Source organism: Python bivittatus, unplaced genomic scaffold, assembly GCF_059951505.1.
Source record: "Python bivittatus isolate LINGU-HERP-01145 unplaced genomic scaffold, Pbiv_v1 ctg000610_np1212, whole genome shotgun sequence".
NCBI lineage: Eukaryota > Metazoa > Chordata > Lepidosauria > Squamata > Pythonidae > Python > Python bivittatus.
Genome location: NW_028277088.1, coordinates 34,303,596 through 34,323,780, shown reverse-complemented (window position 1 = coordinate 34,323,780; position 20,185 = coordinate 34,303,596). Strand labels below are relative to the sequence as shown.

At 39.3% G+C, this 20,185-nt stretch overlaps 1 protein-coding gene across 1 annotated transcript in view; it reads left to right on the top strand.

The window, feature by feature from the left end:
• Positions 1-20,185, top strand: part of RFTN1 (raftlin, lipid raft linker 1) — a 111,579-nt gene that overhangs the window by 83,526 nt on the left and 7,868 nt on the right. The window contains exons 7-8 of the mRNA XM_007436295.3: positions 4,582-4,697; positions 19,170-19,273. Coding sequence (XP_007436357.1) covers positions 4,582-4,697; positions 19,170-19,273 — 220 coding nt within the window. The remainder of the gene's footprint in view (positions 1-4,581; positions 4,698-19,169; positions 19,274-20,185) is intronic.

Here is a 20,185-nt window from a genome sequence, read left to right as displayed (position 1 = left end):
CACAGCAATAAACCTGTTGAATTGGTTTGGCTGAAAAAAGAATAACAGACCCAAGGATATCCAGTAAACTCGGCTGAGTGGGGATTGAATGTATGATTCCCTGGTCTCAACTGAACACATAAAAAACTAGCTTACTTTGTAAATCAAATGAAAGCAAATTCTAGAATGTTTCTTGTTTATATTATAGCCAGAAATGCTATCACCAATTAAAATACCCTGTGAAAATCATTTATCCTTGTTGAAATTAAATTGAGAAATAAAGGGAGAGGGTTTTTTAATCCTTTAGCAGAGGCAGTTTTAAAGGGCACATAACTGAATGCTTTCCTGTTTTTGGTTTGAGTTTGTTTGGGGTTTTTTGGCAAAACATGTGCATTGCTAGCTAACTTGCTTGGAGACAAATGGTCGTTTTATTTATTTATTTATTTATTTATTTATTTATTTATGTGCACATGCGTGCAAACACACCCTACATTTTCAAAAGTATGACTCATTAGGCATGATACATGCCAATTAGGTTTTTTTTTTAATTGGATTTCTGGACCATTATCAGTTATTGCTTAATATCCCAAATGGTGCACATGAAAAGCATTATCCTATTGCTTAAACACTATAGAATAATGACAAGACTTACAACTGTAAAAATAATTTACAAGACTCTGGGGAGTTTTCCAAAGAACAAGACCTTAAAGTTCCTTCATAAATAGTATTGCATGTTGAGTTTAACAGTTCATTTTGTGAACAAGCAAAATAAGTTTAGACTTGAATGATACAAGTTAGAAAATGAGTAGAATTCACTGGTAGAGATCAGCTTGCTCCTAAGAAGCCCTTCTATTTGTAGTTCTATAAGCTATGATTTTGTTGTTCAGTCGTTAAGTCGTGTCCGACTCTTCGTGACCCCATGAACCATATTGCGCCAGGCCTTCCTGTCCTTCACTGCCTCCCTGAATTTGCTCAGTTTCATGCTCATTGCTTCAGTGATGCTGTCTAACCATCTCATCCTCTGCCGTCCTCTTCTCCTTTTGCCTTCAATCTTTCCCAGCATCAGGGTCTTTTCCAAAGACTCCTCTCTTCGCATTAGGTGACCAGAGTATCTGAGCTTGAGCTTCATTATCAGTCCTTCCAATCAGGGTTGATTTCCTTTAAGATTGACTGGTTTGACCTCCTAGCAGTCCAGGGGACTCTTAAGAGTCTTCTCCAGCACCACAGTTCAAAGGCATCAATTCTTCAGCGCTCAGCCTTCTTTATGGTCCAGCTCTCACAGCCATACATTACTACTGGAAAAACCATAGCTTTGACTATGCGGATCTTTGTCGGCAAGGTGACATCTCTGCTTTTTAATATGCTATCTAGGTTTGCCATAGCTTTCCTCCCAAGGAGCAAGCGTCTTTTAAGAGATAACACCTCCCTGAGGAAAGTTAAGTTTAATTTTAAGTCCAAGTAGAATCATATTGTTATAGAATAACAACATTGTTGACTTTCAGAATTGCATTCAGATCGAAAAATCAGCAATAATGTAATAATAGCAAGATATCAGTTCCATTCTACAGGATATTTAGCAAATTTGCTATTAATATAAGTAAAGCTATCATAAAATGAAATGATCAGTAACAAATATACATATTGAGCCCAAGTAACTCACATTTGTACTTACTGAAACGTGATGGAAAATTTGGCTCATTGTAAAATACTTACACATACAATATATAATTTCCATATAGGACATTTTGTATTTTTCTCAGCTATACAAACATAGACACTGTCGTGTGTGACAACTATTCATGTGTCCTTTTTGTTACTTATCAGGTTGTGGCAAAAAAGTCACTAAGCTATGGTACACACAAATCACAATCAGTGAAAGTAACTCCCCTGATATGAAGCAGCCAAAGCAGTGGTTATGTATCTATAAAAGGCAGATTTGCAGGACAAATACCTTTATTATATATGTGCCAGTGAATTTTTTACTTGGTAATAACAATAATGCAAAGATTAAGCTTTGTGCGGAGGGTTTAATAGTTCAAAGGAAACAGAGAACACAGGGAGACATTGCTTCCTACTAGTATGACTGTCATCATAGCATAAGAATTTTTTTCCCCATAGCTGTCTTGTAAATCACGTGCAGGAACATTAAAATGACATTTTGCCCAGCAGAACAGCATCAAATATTTATATACCCAAGTGAAAATAGTCTTTTGAGCTCAGTGAGGGAGCATCCTCCCTTAATAAAAAATTCAGTGATAATGGAACCTTCTCTTTTGAAGGGAGGGATTAACCTTTTACATGAGCTGATTGAAGGTAAAGAAAAATAATTATTATGGCAGAGCTTGAGCAGAAGAGACTCAGTATTTAGTATAATGGTGATGTGATCTGGTGATTAGAACAAATGGGACATCACTTGATCATCTAGCATTAGGAATCATCTAAGTAAATAGAATACGCTGAGCTCTACAGGCTTAACCACACAAAAATGTGGTAAGTAAAAACAAGTTAACTACTCAGGGAGTTAATGAAAAGAAGTATGTTTAAATAGATGACATTCTTAAGACATAATACCTAGATCAGAAATTCAGTTCCAGATGATTTTTCATCATTGCACTGCCAAACCTTAGTGTAGTTTGCCACTAAAATTTAGTGGAAACATTTGCTTAGCAACAGAATTGCTATTATAGGACCCCTAAGTACATGGGGGCAGGGTAGTTAGTTTAATGCTGCATGAGTTGGGGCATAAATTTTGTGGGAGTTTTAAAGGAAAGGTGCTTTAATTCATTTTTCTCTTAACATGACCTCAGCTTATTTTTGAATGATGGCCTGCATGTCTTTCTGCAGTTATTAGCCAGGAAGAAATAGTGGGTCAGAAATGGGGGCTTGATCTGTCCTATACACAAATATTGCAAAATACCTTACAAAAGCATTAGAAAGTTGATTCAAGGCCAGGCAGCATAGAAAGGTAGCATAGTTTAGGGGCCTGATAAAGGCAGTCCAGCTGCAGTTTTGTTTTCTTTAGCTTGCTTTTGGCCAGTTGCTGATGTCCATCATCATCCCTGTCTTTTGTTTCCAACCTCCATGCTTTCTTCTTCATCAGAGCAGTCTTTAAATCCAACAGACCTTGAGTCTGTGAATACTCATTTGCTGCTGATGTGAGGCTGGTGTTTTTCCTGTACCATATTTCCCCCTATTGTTTAGTGGGCTTCTGGGGCTCCGAGTATATTGTGAGATAGAGAGGCACTCACCATACTTACTCATTGATTGCCTTGATCTTTTTGTCTCCTGACTGGAGTAAGCTGCATTGTTTAAAGGAAGTGTCTTGATTATTTGCTAGCTTGCTTTTGACTTATTTCAGTGGGGACTAGATCTTCTTCAGTGATGTAAGTTGATCATCACTGGGCAATCAGGATAGATAATATGCTACCACGTTCTCTTTCCCTGATATGTGTTCAATGGTGAATTAATATGGTTGTACTATCAGTGACCATCGAGTCAATCTTGCGTTTGGTGCGTGAAGTGGAACCTCTCAAAGCCTGATGATTAGTGAAAAGTTTAAATGGCCTCCCTATTAAGTAATAATGCTATTTAATTCAAGGGCCCATTTGATGGCTAGACACTCCCGTTCTGTAGTGGAATAGCATGTTTCTCAAGGTGATAGCTTCCTATTAATGAAGGCAATGGGCCTACGTTCCCTAGTGGAACTTGTTTGAGGATAGTTCTGATACCTACTTCTGAGGCATCCATCTTCATTGTAAAGTCTTGTGAAAGTCTGGACTCTTGAGGACTGGGGCTTGGCATTCAGCATGCTTCAAATTCTGAAATGCCCTCTCATGCTTCTCAGTCCATGTGACTTTTATTGGTTTAGCCTTCTGTATAAAATTAGTCAAAGGAGCAACTAAACCCAAAAAGTTAGGGATGAACCACTGATATCATCATATCATTCTCAGACACTTTTGAACTGCCTTTTGATTAGTGGTCGAGCCAGTTGGCAAATAGCTTCCACTTGAAGTCCCCATGGCCTACTATGTAGCCTAAGTATTTGACATCCAGCTGGGCCCAGGTACATTTTGACAATTTAACAGTTCTGTGTTTAGTAAGTGCTTAAAGCCCTGATGAAGATGTGCCAGATGATCTTGCTAGAAGTCCCTAAAGATGTCCGTATTATCTAAGTATACAGCTGTAAAGGCCTTACATTGCCCTAGCACCACATCCATAAGCCTCTGAAAAGTTGTGGGAGCTTCATGGAGTCAGAACAACAGCACAATAAAGACAGTGGAAGGAAAGCAGTGTCCTTATGCTTTATGCATCAATAAGCTTGGGCAGGTGCATGCTTTCAATATGTGGGTACTACCAGTACAGGTTAAGTGCAGCACTCATAATGGTTACCAGCAATGCATTGCAGAATTCAAATGGAAACTTACCAGCCCTATTACTATCATTTATGTTAATGAACTTTAGCCTCACAGAGGTCTATCCCACCTTGTATTATTCTGTAAACATGGTGAGAAGAATCTTGAATTGTGATAAATAATGCACAGACTGTTGTTAACACATAATAGCTAACTATGCGGTTTATAGAACTTGTTTGTTTCTGCACAGATTCCTTCCAGGGCATGACAGATGGAATGTTCATCTTTGAAGAATTTTCTGTGGATGATAGCAAAAATATACAAGGCTATGATGCTATTGTTGTAGAGCAATGGACAGTCTTGGATGTAAGTATATCATTTTACCTTTTGGCTCATTTCTAATATCTTGAATCACAACCCAATGAGAAATTAGAAATTCTAAACTAATGTCTGCATTTGTCAACAAATTAATTATGTTTTATCTTGCTTGCTTCATTTTCCACTCAATTAATTTCACGCTGCATTAATGCCCTACCTAATGTTGTGATTGTTGATCAGCTTCAGTGTTTACTTTTTTTTACATGTGTATTGTGCATTCATCATGACTTCTACTATAGCCTTTTAAAAACAATTGCCAAGAAAGTTGTCAGAAATAGTGTTTTTTTTCTTACAGTAAATTCATGCAGAAGGAACTTATTAGTGCCATTCTGCATAGAGTTTACCTGAAACTTCTTGCATTATTATCTCTTTATATGGAATATATACTTCACAAAGGAGGACTCTTTTTTAAAAAAAAAAAACGGAATCTTTATTAAGTTAGTCAAGTCTCCTTATAAGATCTATAAGGGTCAGGCAGAGAGGGCATGCTGCGGACCCCGTCAGCAAAAGGATGTCAGCTAGTGGGGCTCGGGAGGAGAGCCGTCTCTGTCATTACCCCCGCCCTTTGGAATAGTCTTCCCCCAGAGGGGCAGTGGGCCCCTAACCTCCTGGCTTTCCAGAAAGGACTAAAGACCTGGCTTGCAACAAGAATTTTAATGAACTCTGGGGGTGGCTGGTGTCCTGATAAGCTACTTGCCAATTAACATCAACTCTTGGACTATATTTATTTCTTATTTATTTAGGTCTATTTTATATTGTATTTTTAACTGATTTTAGCCTCTCAGTAAACTGCCCAGAATTGTTTGTTTGTTTGTTTGTTTGTTTTTACGAGATGGACGGTGACAAATTGGATAAATAAATAAATAATACTTAATGTCTGCTTAGTTCCAAAATTGTTATGCAACTCTTGGACAGAACTAAGCCATTTATTTCAACGGGCTTTCAAAAAGAAAAATGGTATAAAACATTTATATCCTGTAATTAATATTTAAGCAGGGTCATAAAAATAAGATTTAAGAATAGGAATGTATATTCAAACAGCATATTCAAACAGCCAAAGCCTTATAGTGACTTGATTAATTTTTATTATTATTATTATTATTATTATTATTATTATTATTATAAAAAAACAAATGCAGCTGCTAATCAAAAGGGCAAAGAGCAAGTAGGTATGTGAGGCAGTCTACAACTTATCTCCTCACCTGTGGTATGTCAGAGGGGTACAGTCATTAGAGCATGATTTGTTTAACGAAGCAAACTTAGCTGGAAAAAGTTCCTAAAGTCATGGGTTCTGAAGGGCCTTAAAGGTCAGTCTTTGGCTTGAGCAACTGAGAAATTGTTGGGGGATTATATGATCCAAATCCCTATTGCCAAGTAATAGCTTGCTGCTGCATTCTGAACAAATTAAATATATGATTGTTTTTCTTCCCAAAAACAGTCTCTTAAGAAACAAATTAGGGTAATCTGGTCAGCATTTAACTTGATCATGATGATTGTAAACATAATAATAATAGAAGAAGTCATCACTCACAAATTCTCCACTATCCAAATAAGATCAAACCTTAGTACTGTAGGTTCTTTTACTGCTTGGGTCAATCCTACTAGATTGCTTTTATGGCTGCTTTGTTGGTGGTAAGATAACATCTCTCGGCTGCTCTGTTACAGATTGGGCCAAGTTCTAATCCCTGTTCATTTGGATTTATTGCAAAAGTTTGTTTTTGTTACGGTCAGCCTTTGGCCTAATTCCTGGATAGAGTTGAATATCAGAATAGGGAGAATGTTGTTTAATGTTGTTATGTCAACCACTCTGGTTACTTATTGGTTCTGGGCCAGGGTCTTGCCCTAAACCCCAATCCTATTAACAAGAAAATCTTGAGGAATCAAAAAACCGGAGTCTCCCTTGTGTCAAGATCAACTGTTTTCTTGGTAACAATATGGAAGTTGTTTGCCACTTACTTCCTCTCAACGTTTAAAAAATGTCCCAGTCTAATTTACAGCCCTGGGATTTCCTGGTAGTTTCCTATCCAGCCAGGTCCATCATTCAGACAGGACCTGCTTAGGTTTTGCAGGCATTAATAACTAAGCTTAAGAGATGGGGAGGGAGAATCCAAAATGAAAATGAGGTCAGTTGCCAGAAAGACTATAAATCAAATTATCTAATTTAGGGTATAGGCACAGCAAAGTTTGGGAGACAAAAACTAAGTCATAGAAGCAGATAAGCACAAGAGGCTACTGCAAGGATTGTCTCTCTCTCTCTCACACACACACACACACACACACACACACACACACAAACAAAACTGAGTGTTGCCGGTATCACTGAAAAGCTGCCAGGTGTGGGCTTCAGTGCTGCAGCAGGGGCTTCTCTGGGTGCAGGTATCTCTGATTGTTTAAGGCATTGTACTGTAGAGCCTTATTTGTGCAAGTTTCCTGTGCCTAGTTTTCTAGGATCGAAGGGAGGATCCTAGGATCTAGAGGAGGATGGCAGGCAGAGTCTAGCAGTTTTCCTGATTAACTCCCTTGCCTCCAGAAGTGCTGCTTTGCCCTGGCTCACCTTGGTCCAGGAGCTGTGACTCTCCTGGTTCCTCTTGATCTTACTTTAGCAGTTCTTCCTCCTCTGAGGGTTTGTCAGAAGGAAGCATAACACAGGTCAATTATCTCATACTCCTATGGAGCTGTTTCCTTAATATGCCACTTTTCTTCCACGATGGAATTTAGAGTGATAGATTTATTGTTAGTCTCCCATTCAGATATTGGCTAGATGTGAATGGATTGTGCCTTCAGACCTCCCCTAATTCAACATTAGCAACACACTGAAGGCTTAAATAAATGTTAGTTTCTCTTAGGCTTCTCCCCTTATGTTTTTTGTGTTGATATGGGTATGAAACACAGCACATCTTAGAATTCTTCTTATCATAAGAATTATGCAGCCCTTAAAGTGTTTTTCCTGGTGTTCTGAGAAATGTAGTTCAAGTTGCATTTTCATCTACAGTTTAATTTAACAGCATGAGAGGGCCTTCCTTTGAGTTTGAATGGGAATTGGCATTGTCATTTTAACAAAAACTTTGGCATGCTTAATTTCTAAGAATAGAACAGCTTCTCAAATGTAAGCAAGGGGAATATGTTCATCACAGTACTCTATATGTGTGTAAAATGTCAATATGCAAAAAATGTAAACCTTCCAGCTGCCACAGTATGTGGTTCTTGCCAAGCAGTCAACAAGATGTAAGACAGCTGAGTTATTTAACCAAATGTAGAAGTAAATATAATATATGGATTTAATGGCCACGTGTGTCCTACTCCCTTATTACTCCAGTCCTATAGATATCAGGCTCTATTAATTCCAATAAACTTTGTGTGATCTAGCATTGAATCTTATTTCCTTGCTTCAATTTTGCTTGCACAGGCAGGCCCCTGTCATAGCTTCATGTCCTTTTGTTCCCCAAACCTAATCTGTTTCACCCCAAGTGATAAAGATAATGCTTTTCCAAGCTGATTGATATTCTATAAGGCCAAGTGTTGGCTGTTTGAATCTTGATAGTAATTATGGCTGTTGCTTCTCTTTAGCTCCTGCTAGACCCTTGGAATGCCTTTTTGTTGTTGTTGTTGCTGCTGAACATTATCAGCATTTCAACCAACTGGGGGCAAGATGAACTACATGAAGGTGATGATTCTTTCTGAAGTGTCTCTGAAGAGCTAGCTTAAATTTGGCTTGTGTTTCCCCACATCTTGAGTTTTTCCTATCCCCTTCCTCTGTATCTGGGTTAAGCTGATGTTTACATAATGGTTTGTGAATTCTTTCTTCAAGGTCATCTCCTCTACACCCAGACAGCCAATGTAACATGCTGTCTTCTATGAGACAGCACAAAATATGCCAACATACATTTGCTCTACTTATGTAGCCATTCTCTACTTAGCCTTGTTATGAAGCAAGTGATTGGTGCTATCCTAACAGTTAATTGCAGGGCAAGTTAAGGTACAGCAGTTGGTGAATTTCCCTGGAGTTCAAAAAGTTCCAGTAGTCTCTCCCAAAGGTGAGCTGGGGCTAAGGCAGGAGAGGGGTCACGTTTTGACAGATGACTAGAACTGTAGGAACTTGATCTGCAAGAAGGATGGGGGCTTTCCACCCCTGCTTTACTACCTGCAGCAGCTGATATACTGGTATGGGGTGATGGAAGGCGTAGTCCCCAGCACTCTGGCCCTGTGAATTAGGTGAGGAGGGTTTCCAGTAAAATAGAGGCTCTCCCCATCTGCTTTTCTGGGAATTTCATGCCCCATATGGCCTGCTGACACACACAGAGCACAGGGGATGTGAGAGAAACTGTGACTCTCCTCTGAGTTCCCCTGCACAACCTACCCATATGCTATGGGGGGGTGATGTTCCCTTAAGCAGGAGGGCTTTTTTATTTCAGCCACCACAAGTGCCCCTCCGTGTCCTGACATAGTGCTTGGGGATCTGGGAGGAGAGAGTATGATTTCAAAGAGTCATGGTCTTCCCTCCAAGTTCCTCCCTGTGTCCTGCTGGCATCCTGGCACAGCCCCTGCAATCTCTAGGTGACACAGAGGATCCAGAAGGTAGTGAAGAGTGTATTTCCAGCTGTGCCTTTGTGGAAAATAGCCTTATACTCTGCCAGTCTTTTGAATGAGGAACACATAGCTCAGACTGGAAGGGCATACATCTCTCATGGAACCAGAACAGTGATAGAGATAGGATATTTGATGCAGCTACTTGACAACATACTGTTGTACCTTGGAAAAATGAAGATTGGTCCCCCCCTCCCGATTTTGCCATCCACAGAAAGTTATAACTACAATGGTACCTCGGTTCACGACCAATTCGGGTCACGAACGGCTCTGTTCGCAAAATTTTGCCTCCGTTTGCGAACGCCAGATCGGGTGATGAACAGGATCCGCGGCCATTTTCCCTCCCGTGACACGTGGTCGCGGCTTCCTGTAGGGAGGGGGACTCTCCCTCCAAGCAATAACCGCCACCCCATCCGCCTTCCTGTCCTCCACGCCAGAAGTCGTGTCGAGCAAGGTTAGCATTCTCTCTCTTCGTACTGTATTTTGTTTCATATTTTTGCGGTTTTTTTAAAAAAAAAAACATGGTTCAGAACGGATTAACCGTAATTACACTGAACCTTATGGGGAAATTTGATTCAGGACGCGACCAAAAATCGGGTCGCGACCAAATTCACAGGGGTCAGAATGGATTAACCGTATTTACATTGAACCCTATGGGGAAATTTGATTTGGGTCGCGACCAATTCGGGTCGCGACCAGAGTCACGGAACGAATTAAGTTCATGAACCGAGGTACCACTGTATTACTGTTACTTTTCTCCACCACTCCCAAAAAAAGAAAGAAAGAGGAGAGTCCAGGTTCAGTGCTTGACTATTCGACACAGGATTGGAAGGACTGTGGATAGCCATTGCCAGCCAGAATACAGTGTACTGGACCAGATGGGCCACAGGTTTAGGTCAGAATAAAATTCTTATGTTCTTTAAATCAGATCTGTGTTCAAAACCACAAGGACTAGAGCCTTAGTTTTATATTACATTAGCTGATGGAGTATAAATTTTTCAGTTGAAAATTTCTATGAAAAAGATTCCATGGTCTTCCCTCTGGCATTGTGTCAGCAAAGCTTGTGTCAGGAGAGATGGAAAATACCTCTTCCACATCAACTCATTTACTGGCCTCAGCTATGGGCTGGGGATGAGAGAAAGGCTGCACATGTCATGTACACAGTTAGCAAAGCATCCTCAGTTCAGTGTTAGATGTGTAAATGTATCTGTTAAGTGCACAGGGATTGTGGTCTTGATAAACACAGTTTGATATCTGTAGTCAGACAGATGAAGCTCTGAGCAGCAGAAGGACCAGTGGTGATGAGTGTGAAGTTCAATGCACTGAAGGTCCTGTTGGCTATTTTCCAGAGTGACCTAGAAAGGAGGAAGAAGATGAGCTATTTGTGCCTTCTTGGGATTCTCTTTCAGTATAGATAAAATAGTTGAACCTATGAAGCTGTATACATGTGTGGTTTCTTTGTGTGTGCGTGTGACACATGTGTCTTCCTACCTCGAAAATCTTCAAAATGCCAGATGTCAAGTTTTGCAGAGATCATTGGTAGATATAACAATGTGGTTTGGCAGCAGTTTCTGTCTGTCACTGGAAGTGCTGCAGTTCGAACATAAGGAGCATTTCTTACACCTTTTTTTATATGGTATTTGGACTAAATAGGTGGTATGAAAGTGAACAACAGTCTGGAGAAAAATAACTTTCTGTTGCAGTTTTGCATATATTTTGGATGCATACATTTTAAAGCCTTTTTAAAAAAAAAACTATAGAGCCTTATAGGAAATGCTGTTAGTTAAACTTTGCTAAAATAAATATGATATAATATAGTAAATGGGGGGACGCGGTGGTGCAGCGGCTTAATGACGCTGAAAGTTGCCGGCCAGAAATGGTCGATGCTTCAGCGGTTCGAGTCCAGCCTTCGCGTTAGCAGGGTGAGCTCCTGTTTCCTCCCCAGTTCCTGTCAACCCAACAGTTCGAAAACTCACGTGAGTAGATAAATGGGTACTCTCACTCTGGTGGGAGGAAAAATGCTGGCAGCGCCTTGCAAAAAAGGAGTCGGGAGCAGTTGCCGGTAAGCGCGAAAAACCGTGCGCGCCCGAAAAGGGCGCGAAGCAATGGAAACCCCGCCTCCTGCGCTCGCCAGCTGGGCTCTGCTCTAGGAAGGAGGCTCTGGCAAACCACTTCCGAAACACTTGCCTTGAAAACTGCAAGGACTCGTCCAAGCAGTCACTGCAGAGTCAGTAACGACTGAGCACAGATTAAAATATATATATATATATATATATATATATATATATATATATATATATATATATATATATATATATAGTAAATATTGGATCAGTTTAACATATCACAATATAATGTATTGTCCTGATATATAAAAATGCTTACAATCATTTTTATACAAACCCAGGTATGAATTCACTTGTTCAACCTTTTTTGCAGCATCTTAACAAGGAACTATTAAAAATGTGTATCAGTTTGCATTCAAGTAGAAAAATAATGGTACTATATATACTTTGAACAATCTGTGTTAATTGTGAGAGCGTATAGCAGCTATGGGCTGTCTATCATGTGAGCTTGCAGACACATATACTGTTTTTTAGCTGATAACATAAGCTGGGAGAAGAGGAGGTAACACACCTTTTCAGACAGAAACTTTCCCATAGGAAAGGGAAGCTGATGTTCTCGCAAGGGGGAGCAAAGAGCTGGTATAGTGGTATCCACAGGAACAAGTTAAAATAGACAAGAGAGTAGTCACAGTGCCATTTCTCTGTACATGAATGCAACATTGATGCACATATAAAAGGGGAGGGACTTTGATTGCATGGTCACAACTATCATATTGCCCCTTGTGAGCCCCCCCCCCAACACTACTGGCTAGTAGACTTAGAGAGGTTGAGGGAAGAAGGAAGAGGATGATTGGTGACTCAAAATGCATTCTAGGCATTTGGTGAAGGTGTATTGGTTCTGGAGGAGCTGGAGCAAGACTCCTGAAATGGACCTGGATGGGGTCCAGAAACCATAAAAGAAGGAAGATGAGTGATGAGAAACATGTCTTCCTGATGGAGAAGTCGTGTCCTACCATCCTGAGAGAGATTACGAGTTAGTGCAATTAAAGCCTTTACTTAACTCTAAGTGGGGAGTGTTGTAGATTTTTTTTTTTTTTATCTGCACTCAGTCGTTACCGACTCTGCAGTGACTGCTTTTTGGACAAGTCCTTTGCAGTTTTCAAGGCAAGGTGTTTAGGAAGTGGTTTGCCAGTGCCTCCTTCCTAGAGCAGAGCCCAGCTGGCGAGTGCAGGAGGCGGGGTTTCAGTTACTTTGCGCCTTTTTCGGGCGAGTGCGGCTTCCGTGCTACCGGCAACTGCTTCCGATTCCTTTTTGCAAGGCACTGCCAGCATTTTTCCTCCCACCAGGGTGAGAGTACCCATTTATCTACTCACGTACATTTTAGCTAACACATAATAGAATGAACTTTATTAGAAGCAGGGAGCTTTACTTTGCTAGTAGAGAATAGTTAACTTAGTAATGCTTGGCCAAGCGTACATAAATCAGGTCTCCCTTTTCTGTTTTACTCTGATTATTAGAAGGGTTATTGGAAGGTGGAAGAATGGGGGAGAGTGCAACAGAGACAGATATAAATGGGTTAAGTAAATGCAGTTTAAATTAAAAGAATCTGCTTTGCTAAAAGAAATGCTTATCATCTTTCTGCTCAAATAAAATGAAAAATCCATAAGAAGGATTTTTAATGTTCTCTGTGTTGAGAATAAAATAAAATCTTTATTGCAGTCATTGACCAGCATATTATGTTGGTTCATTTTCTGTGAATCCACAAAGCCCTCAAGACATGAATGAAACTGCAAATTAGGAATTCAGGATTTGCCCTCTATTTATTTAGATAATACTTAATTGATTTTGCACTTACTGTATTTCAAGAGGATTTGGGCTTGCATGCATCTATTTGTCTCTCTTAATAATTAGAAGAAGAGGAACATATTCTTCCATTTATCTTTAGCTGGTGCAGCCTAGTCAGTGAATTAAAAAATACCTTTCCTTCTATTATTGATTTTGATATGTTTGTCAATATGATGCTTTGGGCAGAACTAGTTAGGAGAAGCTCCATTTACCCATTTGTGAGGGAACAGGGTCTCAGTAGCTTACTGTAAATCCAACCACTTTTCCAGATTTCCTTTCCAGCTCTTTCTCAGTTTCCAAAGGATTTCAATCAGTGTGGTAATCTTGTGGTAAACCAGCATGCAGATTTTCTTGCCTGGTCTGATTGAGGACTGGGCCATCTCCATGATAACCATGGACATGTTTCAGTTGTTACCAAGGCCCACTGATGTAATGGATTGTTCCCTGTGGTGCACATCCTTTTGTGTTAGGCAGGATGAGAACTTAACTATCTGGTTAAGTTAGATCAAAACTATGGGTGACTTGCTATATCCTGAACAGATGCAGTGTTCCATGAGTGTATTTTATGAACTGATTTAAAAAAAAAAAAGCAATAGCTAGTGGTTGTGGGAAGACCGTTTCATATGGGAAGAATTAAATCTCCCCTGTCTATGCTGAACATCTCCCCATAACCTAGTAAGTGAAATTCAATTGGTGTCATTTTAAATGCATTCCCACTTTGAACACTATTTACATATCAGTTTCTCAGTAGAGGAAAGGTCACAGTCTGGGGTCTACCCCAGGTAACTGCTGGATCCAGGTAACTGCTGAGCAACATCTCTAACAAGGGGAGCCTTTTATGAGCTTTGACTAATAAACCAGTTGTGCCCATACCTGAAAGAAAGAGACTGATGTTGATAACACATGGACAGGTGACCTCAAGGCTGGCTTATTGCAAGCACTTTTCATGGCATGGCTCTTGAAAGATTACTGGAAACTGCAACTGGTCACGAATGGATGGATCTTGGATACTAGACAAACTGTTTCTCAACATTGCTTCCACTTAATAAGGTCCCGTAGTTTATTATAAAGCTGGAAGCAATAAAGTATTTAAGACAATGCAGCAGTGTTTTCTAGTTAGAGTGAATCATGTGGTTTTTTTCTCTCATGCAGTTAGCACCCTTGACATTAGAGATGGTCCAATGTAATGGGAAATTTTATGTTGTTATTTTAGTCATGTAATACACCTACAGTGTGGAATTGTGCTCCAGTGGAAGCTGTTTGCACTAGTGAATGGGGGCCTGAAGGAATACTTCTAAGGGTTAACATTTGCTCCTTGTAGCCTTATGTAGTATATCATCAGTTATTTGTGTTAAATATGATCTATGCCTTAAATAGAGCCTAATGTAAATACTTTTTTTGCCTGAAACTGCCCTCAATTAGAGCAACACCACTAAGAATGCGTAATGTTTGTATGGCATTATGCAGTTTAATGTTACACAAGATATATAAAAATCTTCCTATGCAGTCTTTGACAAGCTGGTATAATTCTGCTGTTGATGACAGGGTGCTGGAATAGATCTCAAACGCTTCCCCAAAATGTAGTGCGTGTTTGGTCCTAATATTGTATGATGATGGGTTTTTGGAATGTTCCTCTGGGGGTGATGCATTCAGCAAAGTCCATCATTCCAGCTGCCTGTGTATTGTGGCTTTGTTTCTTTGGTGGTTTCCAAGAAGTGGTTTGACAGGCAGCAATCAAGATTGCTTATTCATATATCCTTCAGCATATAAAAGGTTGAGCTGGATTGATGACCATATACATCATCTCAGATTCTGAAGTTATATCAATTCTACAGCTGCCAGGCAATTTTGATCCAGAAATTGGAAAAAATAAATGGCTTCAGATGAGCTTTCTCTAGTCTTATACAACTGTGGATCTTATTATTTTGTTTGTTGCTGGCTTTATTCTAAAGTCTGTATTACTGAAGGAAAAAGGGGGAAATTGCTAATACATGTTGCTTTTTTTTATACTGATTTGGCCTAGATATTCCCCCTTTCCATATCTCAAATTACAGAGCTTTCTGGTTTTTCCTAATGAGCCTGACTATTGCTGAGAGTAGGGAAAAATTAATAAACACCAAAATCATAAGTAAAATGGAATTCTTTTTATCTGCTGCAAGAGAAGAAAACAGCCAGCTCAACATTCTCTAGTTTTTGACACTAAAGGTGTGATCAGAGATTACTTATCAACTGCAGAAGAATGGGGAATGAGTTCATTAAAATTGTGCTCCCTTTCACACATAAAAGAAAATGTCTTTCAGTCTGACTTGTAGATCAGCTTATACTCTTTCCCCCTTTGTACATGTGCTTTTTTTTCTTAAAAAAATATTGAGATGTTAACTGTTTTTTTGAGGTTTAAAAATGACTATTGTATATCCCCTTACATATGGTGTTAGAAATGTTAAGGTTTTCATTACTTCTGTTATGTATGAAATTACATGTATGTTCTTTGGTTTTGGTGCCCTTTAATTATTATCTTTAAGAAAGAATGAGTTGGCCTTAAGTGTAAGAGAAACAGAACCACAATGGGACCACTGAAAAACAAATGGTATATATTAGAGTGTAGAAATACTCTTTGTGGTTTTAAAACCAACAACAAAATAATCTCAGGACAATGAAAACTGGTACTATGGCCAAATGCATCTTTCCATGGGTAATACCCCAATCATAGTAGCAGTTTTACAGACCCTACCAGATAAGGTGGATGTTCTGTAGCAGCTGCTCCATATTTTAGCCTCCCATCCCTTTCTGATAGCTCATGTAAGGTTAGACCTAAAACATAAGATCTAATATCTACTTGTCAGTGTTAAATAGCGCTTAACTCCTTAAGATTTGTTGGGGATGGCTCCCAAATTAGAAATGACAGTAAACTTTCACCTTTCCCACAACACTTACCATAAGAGGTAGTCGTGTGCTCAGGTAACTCAACTCACATTCACTATCCTTAATTTGAAGGGCATTTTTATTTCATTCCAAAATTCCAAATCATTGACTGCCATTTTCCACAATCTTCTGTGAATTGCTCTTATTCGTCCTTACTGTTTGTTGAGGGTGAATACAAAGAACTGCTATTATTTTTCTTTTTTTATATGAAAGAGTCTTTTCATTTAGGAATTTCTTGAGGGTAGAAAGGTTTGTTTCAGCTATGTTCAATTGTTGTTGAAAGTCTATATCAGTGTTTTTCAAACTTGGCAACTTTAAGATGTGTGGACTTCAACTCCCAGATTCAGTAAAGTTGCCAAGTTTGAAAAACCCAGGTCTGTATCAACTTGCTCATTCATGTTCGAGACACAATGTATGTAATGTAATGTCTATGTAATGATCAGGTGAATGCAAACCAAGCTTTAGAGGAAAAAAATGGTCCATGTGCATTTTTGAATTCTGTACTTTTGGAATATAGGCACCAAAAGGTGGGGAGAAATCAAGGGTGGCTCTCCCCATATGTTTTGTATATTCCAGTTTTTTGGAAGACACTAATAGCATATATAATAGCCATTTCCTCTTCATCCAGGTTGTCAGGGGCCCTTTGATTCCTTTGGTACTTGGCACTGTTCCTAAAAGAGGGACAAGAGACCAAGGGGTGGGGTTCAGTGTAGGATGAAAACGTATGTATATAGATAGGATTGGCAACCCTGACGACAATACTTTGGAGGTAAAGTATAGAGACATTTTTATTCCAGCTGATCTCTTATGTTTTGATCAAGTCAGTAGCTGTTTTTCAGAGGTTTGAAGCCTTGAATAGATGAAGTATAAAATAACCCTCTCAGATCAGGGGGCCCTTTATGGCCTTCCTTGCTGGGTGCTTCGTTCCATCTTGGTTTAATTCACTATGCAAATATTGAACTATAATGATGACATTGATGAAAATTATATAATTTTAATACCTGATTGTTTTTTTTAAATGTTTTTTCCTTTTATTTTGTTTTATTTTTAACATTTTTTCCTTTTTTTTTTAGAATTAGATATAATTTAGATGGAAGGGGAGGTTAAAGGTTTTAATTTTTTTTCCTTTTTCTTTTTTGTAATCCAGGATATGTGTGTGTGTGTGTGTGTGTGTGTGTGTGTATTAGTATTAGGCTTTTTATTTCTTTCATCATATAGTTTTTTATAAAATAGGTTAGTGTTTTTTTAGGTACATAGTCTTTTATACAATAGTAATGTGTGTGTCATATAGTTATTTAGTTTAGATATTGTGTTAGATATTCATAATTAATGATTTTAAAGAAATGTTGATTGCAGTGTTTTTAAAGCTTAATAAAATATATTTAAAAACTGCAATGGGTGCTTTCCTAAAATACTTTGATTATGGACTTGTCCCCCTTTAGTCATGGGGTTTTCTATGAAGCCCAAATACTGTGTCGTCCATTGTAACCCTCCTGTATTTTCCCACCATGTCTGTCTTTTTTCCTTACTAGAAAAAAAAACCTGATGGAAACATGAAATGCCACATTAGGTCTAATACTTGGTCCCATCAGTGATAGCTGCACAACGATTGGGTAGGAGCCACCAGGAGCAAAAGTGAGGGTTAAATCTAAATAATCATGATAACAATAAATAGTAGTAGCAGTACAGTAATAACAATACTCTGTGAGCACGCTATGCATGCCTGTAGAGAACACATCAGTGGCAGCAAGGAGCAAAATGGTACGGCTTCTGCAAAAACCAAGTATAGTCAGTTGTATTGCACCAAAGCTTGAGTGCCCAGTGGCCGACATTGCTAAGTCCTGCTCTGGGCCATGAGGGAAAGGGGTGACACTCCCTAAAAATGACTCCCCTCCCCAGAAGCTTTTGGCCATTTAAAAACTGGCAAGAGAACAGAGATTTGTTTGGCAGAAAGACACTGCAGGGCCATGATAGGCGAGGCAGTGAATTTCTGCTCTGATTGTGTTAACTGTCAAAAGCATCCACTGTACTTTAGAGCAGAGAGGGGGACTCCATGGCCTTTAAGCCTGCTGACTGGTTTCCTAAGGGTTGAAGTCCAACCCATCCAGAAAGCTGTTCCCTGAAGGAAATGGGTCATTGTTACATTCAGATGGACTAATTCTCAGTAAACCCATTCTTCATCAACCTGTCTATAAATTGTTGTTAAGCCCATACCTTTCCTATTCCAGATAGGGGCTTATGTCTTGTGTTATGTTACCGTTTGAAGCCAAACAATCTTTTAACTATTGTGTGTGCGCACAATAATTCTGTCTTTGAGTCAGACCCCGATGTGTAAAGCATCATGTTGTGCTTGTTCACATATTTGCTAGTGAAAAATAACAAATTGGTGGTGCTCGTGTGCCTGTGGGTAATGCAAAGAACAAAGCGGATCGCGTTCATTCTGTTTGTTTGCTGTTGCTGCTGGGATGTAAATGACCTGGACTCATTATTGCCCTAATGTTGTTTAACACACCATGAAATGCTCTGGAAATCAGAGAAGCAGGATTTCCCCTCCCCTGTGTCTCCTTGGCCCATCTGGTGTAAATGAAGAGCTTCTTGCTGTATTTCAGCTGCCACCATGCTGCGTTTGCACAATTCTAAGCAAGATTGGCCCATGCTAGTAGAGCTGCGATTTTTGTATTGCTTGAATACTCTTTTGTCTGGAAGGAGGTAATTGTTCTCTTTCAGCTAATATTGCAGGAGGCCATTCATCCAGGGAATCTCCAACAAAACAAAATGAATTATTCCTGTTGATCTGATTCATCAGCTGCCACATGGAAGGTTTTGGAGCATGGAAAGAAATGTGTTTCTCCTGTTTAAACAAAATTATTTATCCCTTCAGCAAGAACTGAAAAATGACCTTCATTCCTTTTGTTTTGTGATATTAATTTCTTTTCCGGTCTTAGTGAATTTGCAAAAACAGTCTAACCGATTAATAAACAATCTTTATAAAATAGGCTCACTTTTCACATTTAGCTCTAATTGTTTAATTTCTCTTTCCTAGGGGGCTCAAGTACAGGCAGATTACATCCCCTTGTTGAACTCTCTTGCTGTGTATGGATGGCAGCTGACCTGTGTGCTTCCCACTCCAATTGTAAAGACAAACAGGTATGGTCAAGAGATGGCCTTTTCCTTAAGTCTAAGAGTCAGTCATAGAAACTGTCATTGATCTTACAATAGGGATCTTCTCTGTGAGCCTTTAAACAGCCTGTACAGTGGCTGCCAGCATAACAATAGAGCATGAAGTGTTTCAGCCCCTCCTTTTTCTGTGCCATTAATCTTGCAGCGCAAGTAGAAAGCGGTCTTTGGCAAGCACAGGGTAGACTATGCAAGCTGCAGATGCTAGTCCTATCAATTATCTGAGACATTATCAATTGTTTAATTTTCTTTTCCTGATGAAAGAGTAGATGAGGGCATTCCTCCTTACTGGCTCATATCCTAGATTGCTCTTTCATGTAGGAGTGATATTCACCTGCGCTACGTCTCACACATTCTCAAAAGGTCTTTAATCCCCAGACATAGGGGTTCTCTTTGGAGGGGGCTGTGGAAAGCTACAGGGGAAAGCAGGAAAATGCCATCCCATGAATATGAATTATTGTCATAGAATTCAAAGATACAAAAGTCATGTGGCTTCCATATCTACCTAGGCTGCCATTTGCTGCTACCATCCCTTGTATGTCTGCCATTTATCTTTGCTCCCTTGCAGAAGCCTTCATCTTTAAATGCCATTAGCACTGGATTCAGTGTGCCAGGATATTAAACCAGCATCTTGAGGCCAAAAATAAATTAAAACAAAACCCCCAGCATCCTAAAAAAGCATTGAACTTTTACTTTTGTCCTTAAAATGGTAGCCAAGATCTAATCTAGAATTAGTGAGGCTCTAGATTAGCCTTCCTTAGTGTGGTGCACTAGCCTTGAATTGGTATTCCCAACACTTTACCCCAGCTGTGTTGATTGTGGATGTTGGATCTTGCAGTCTAAGGCATCTGGAGGGTAGCAAAGCTGGGACAGCTTTAGTAG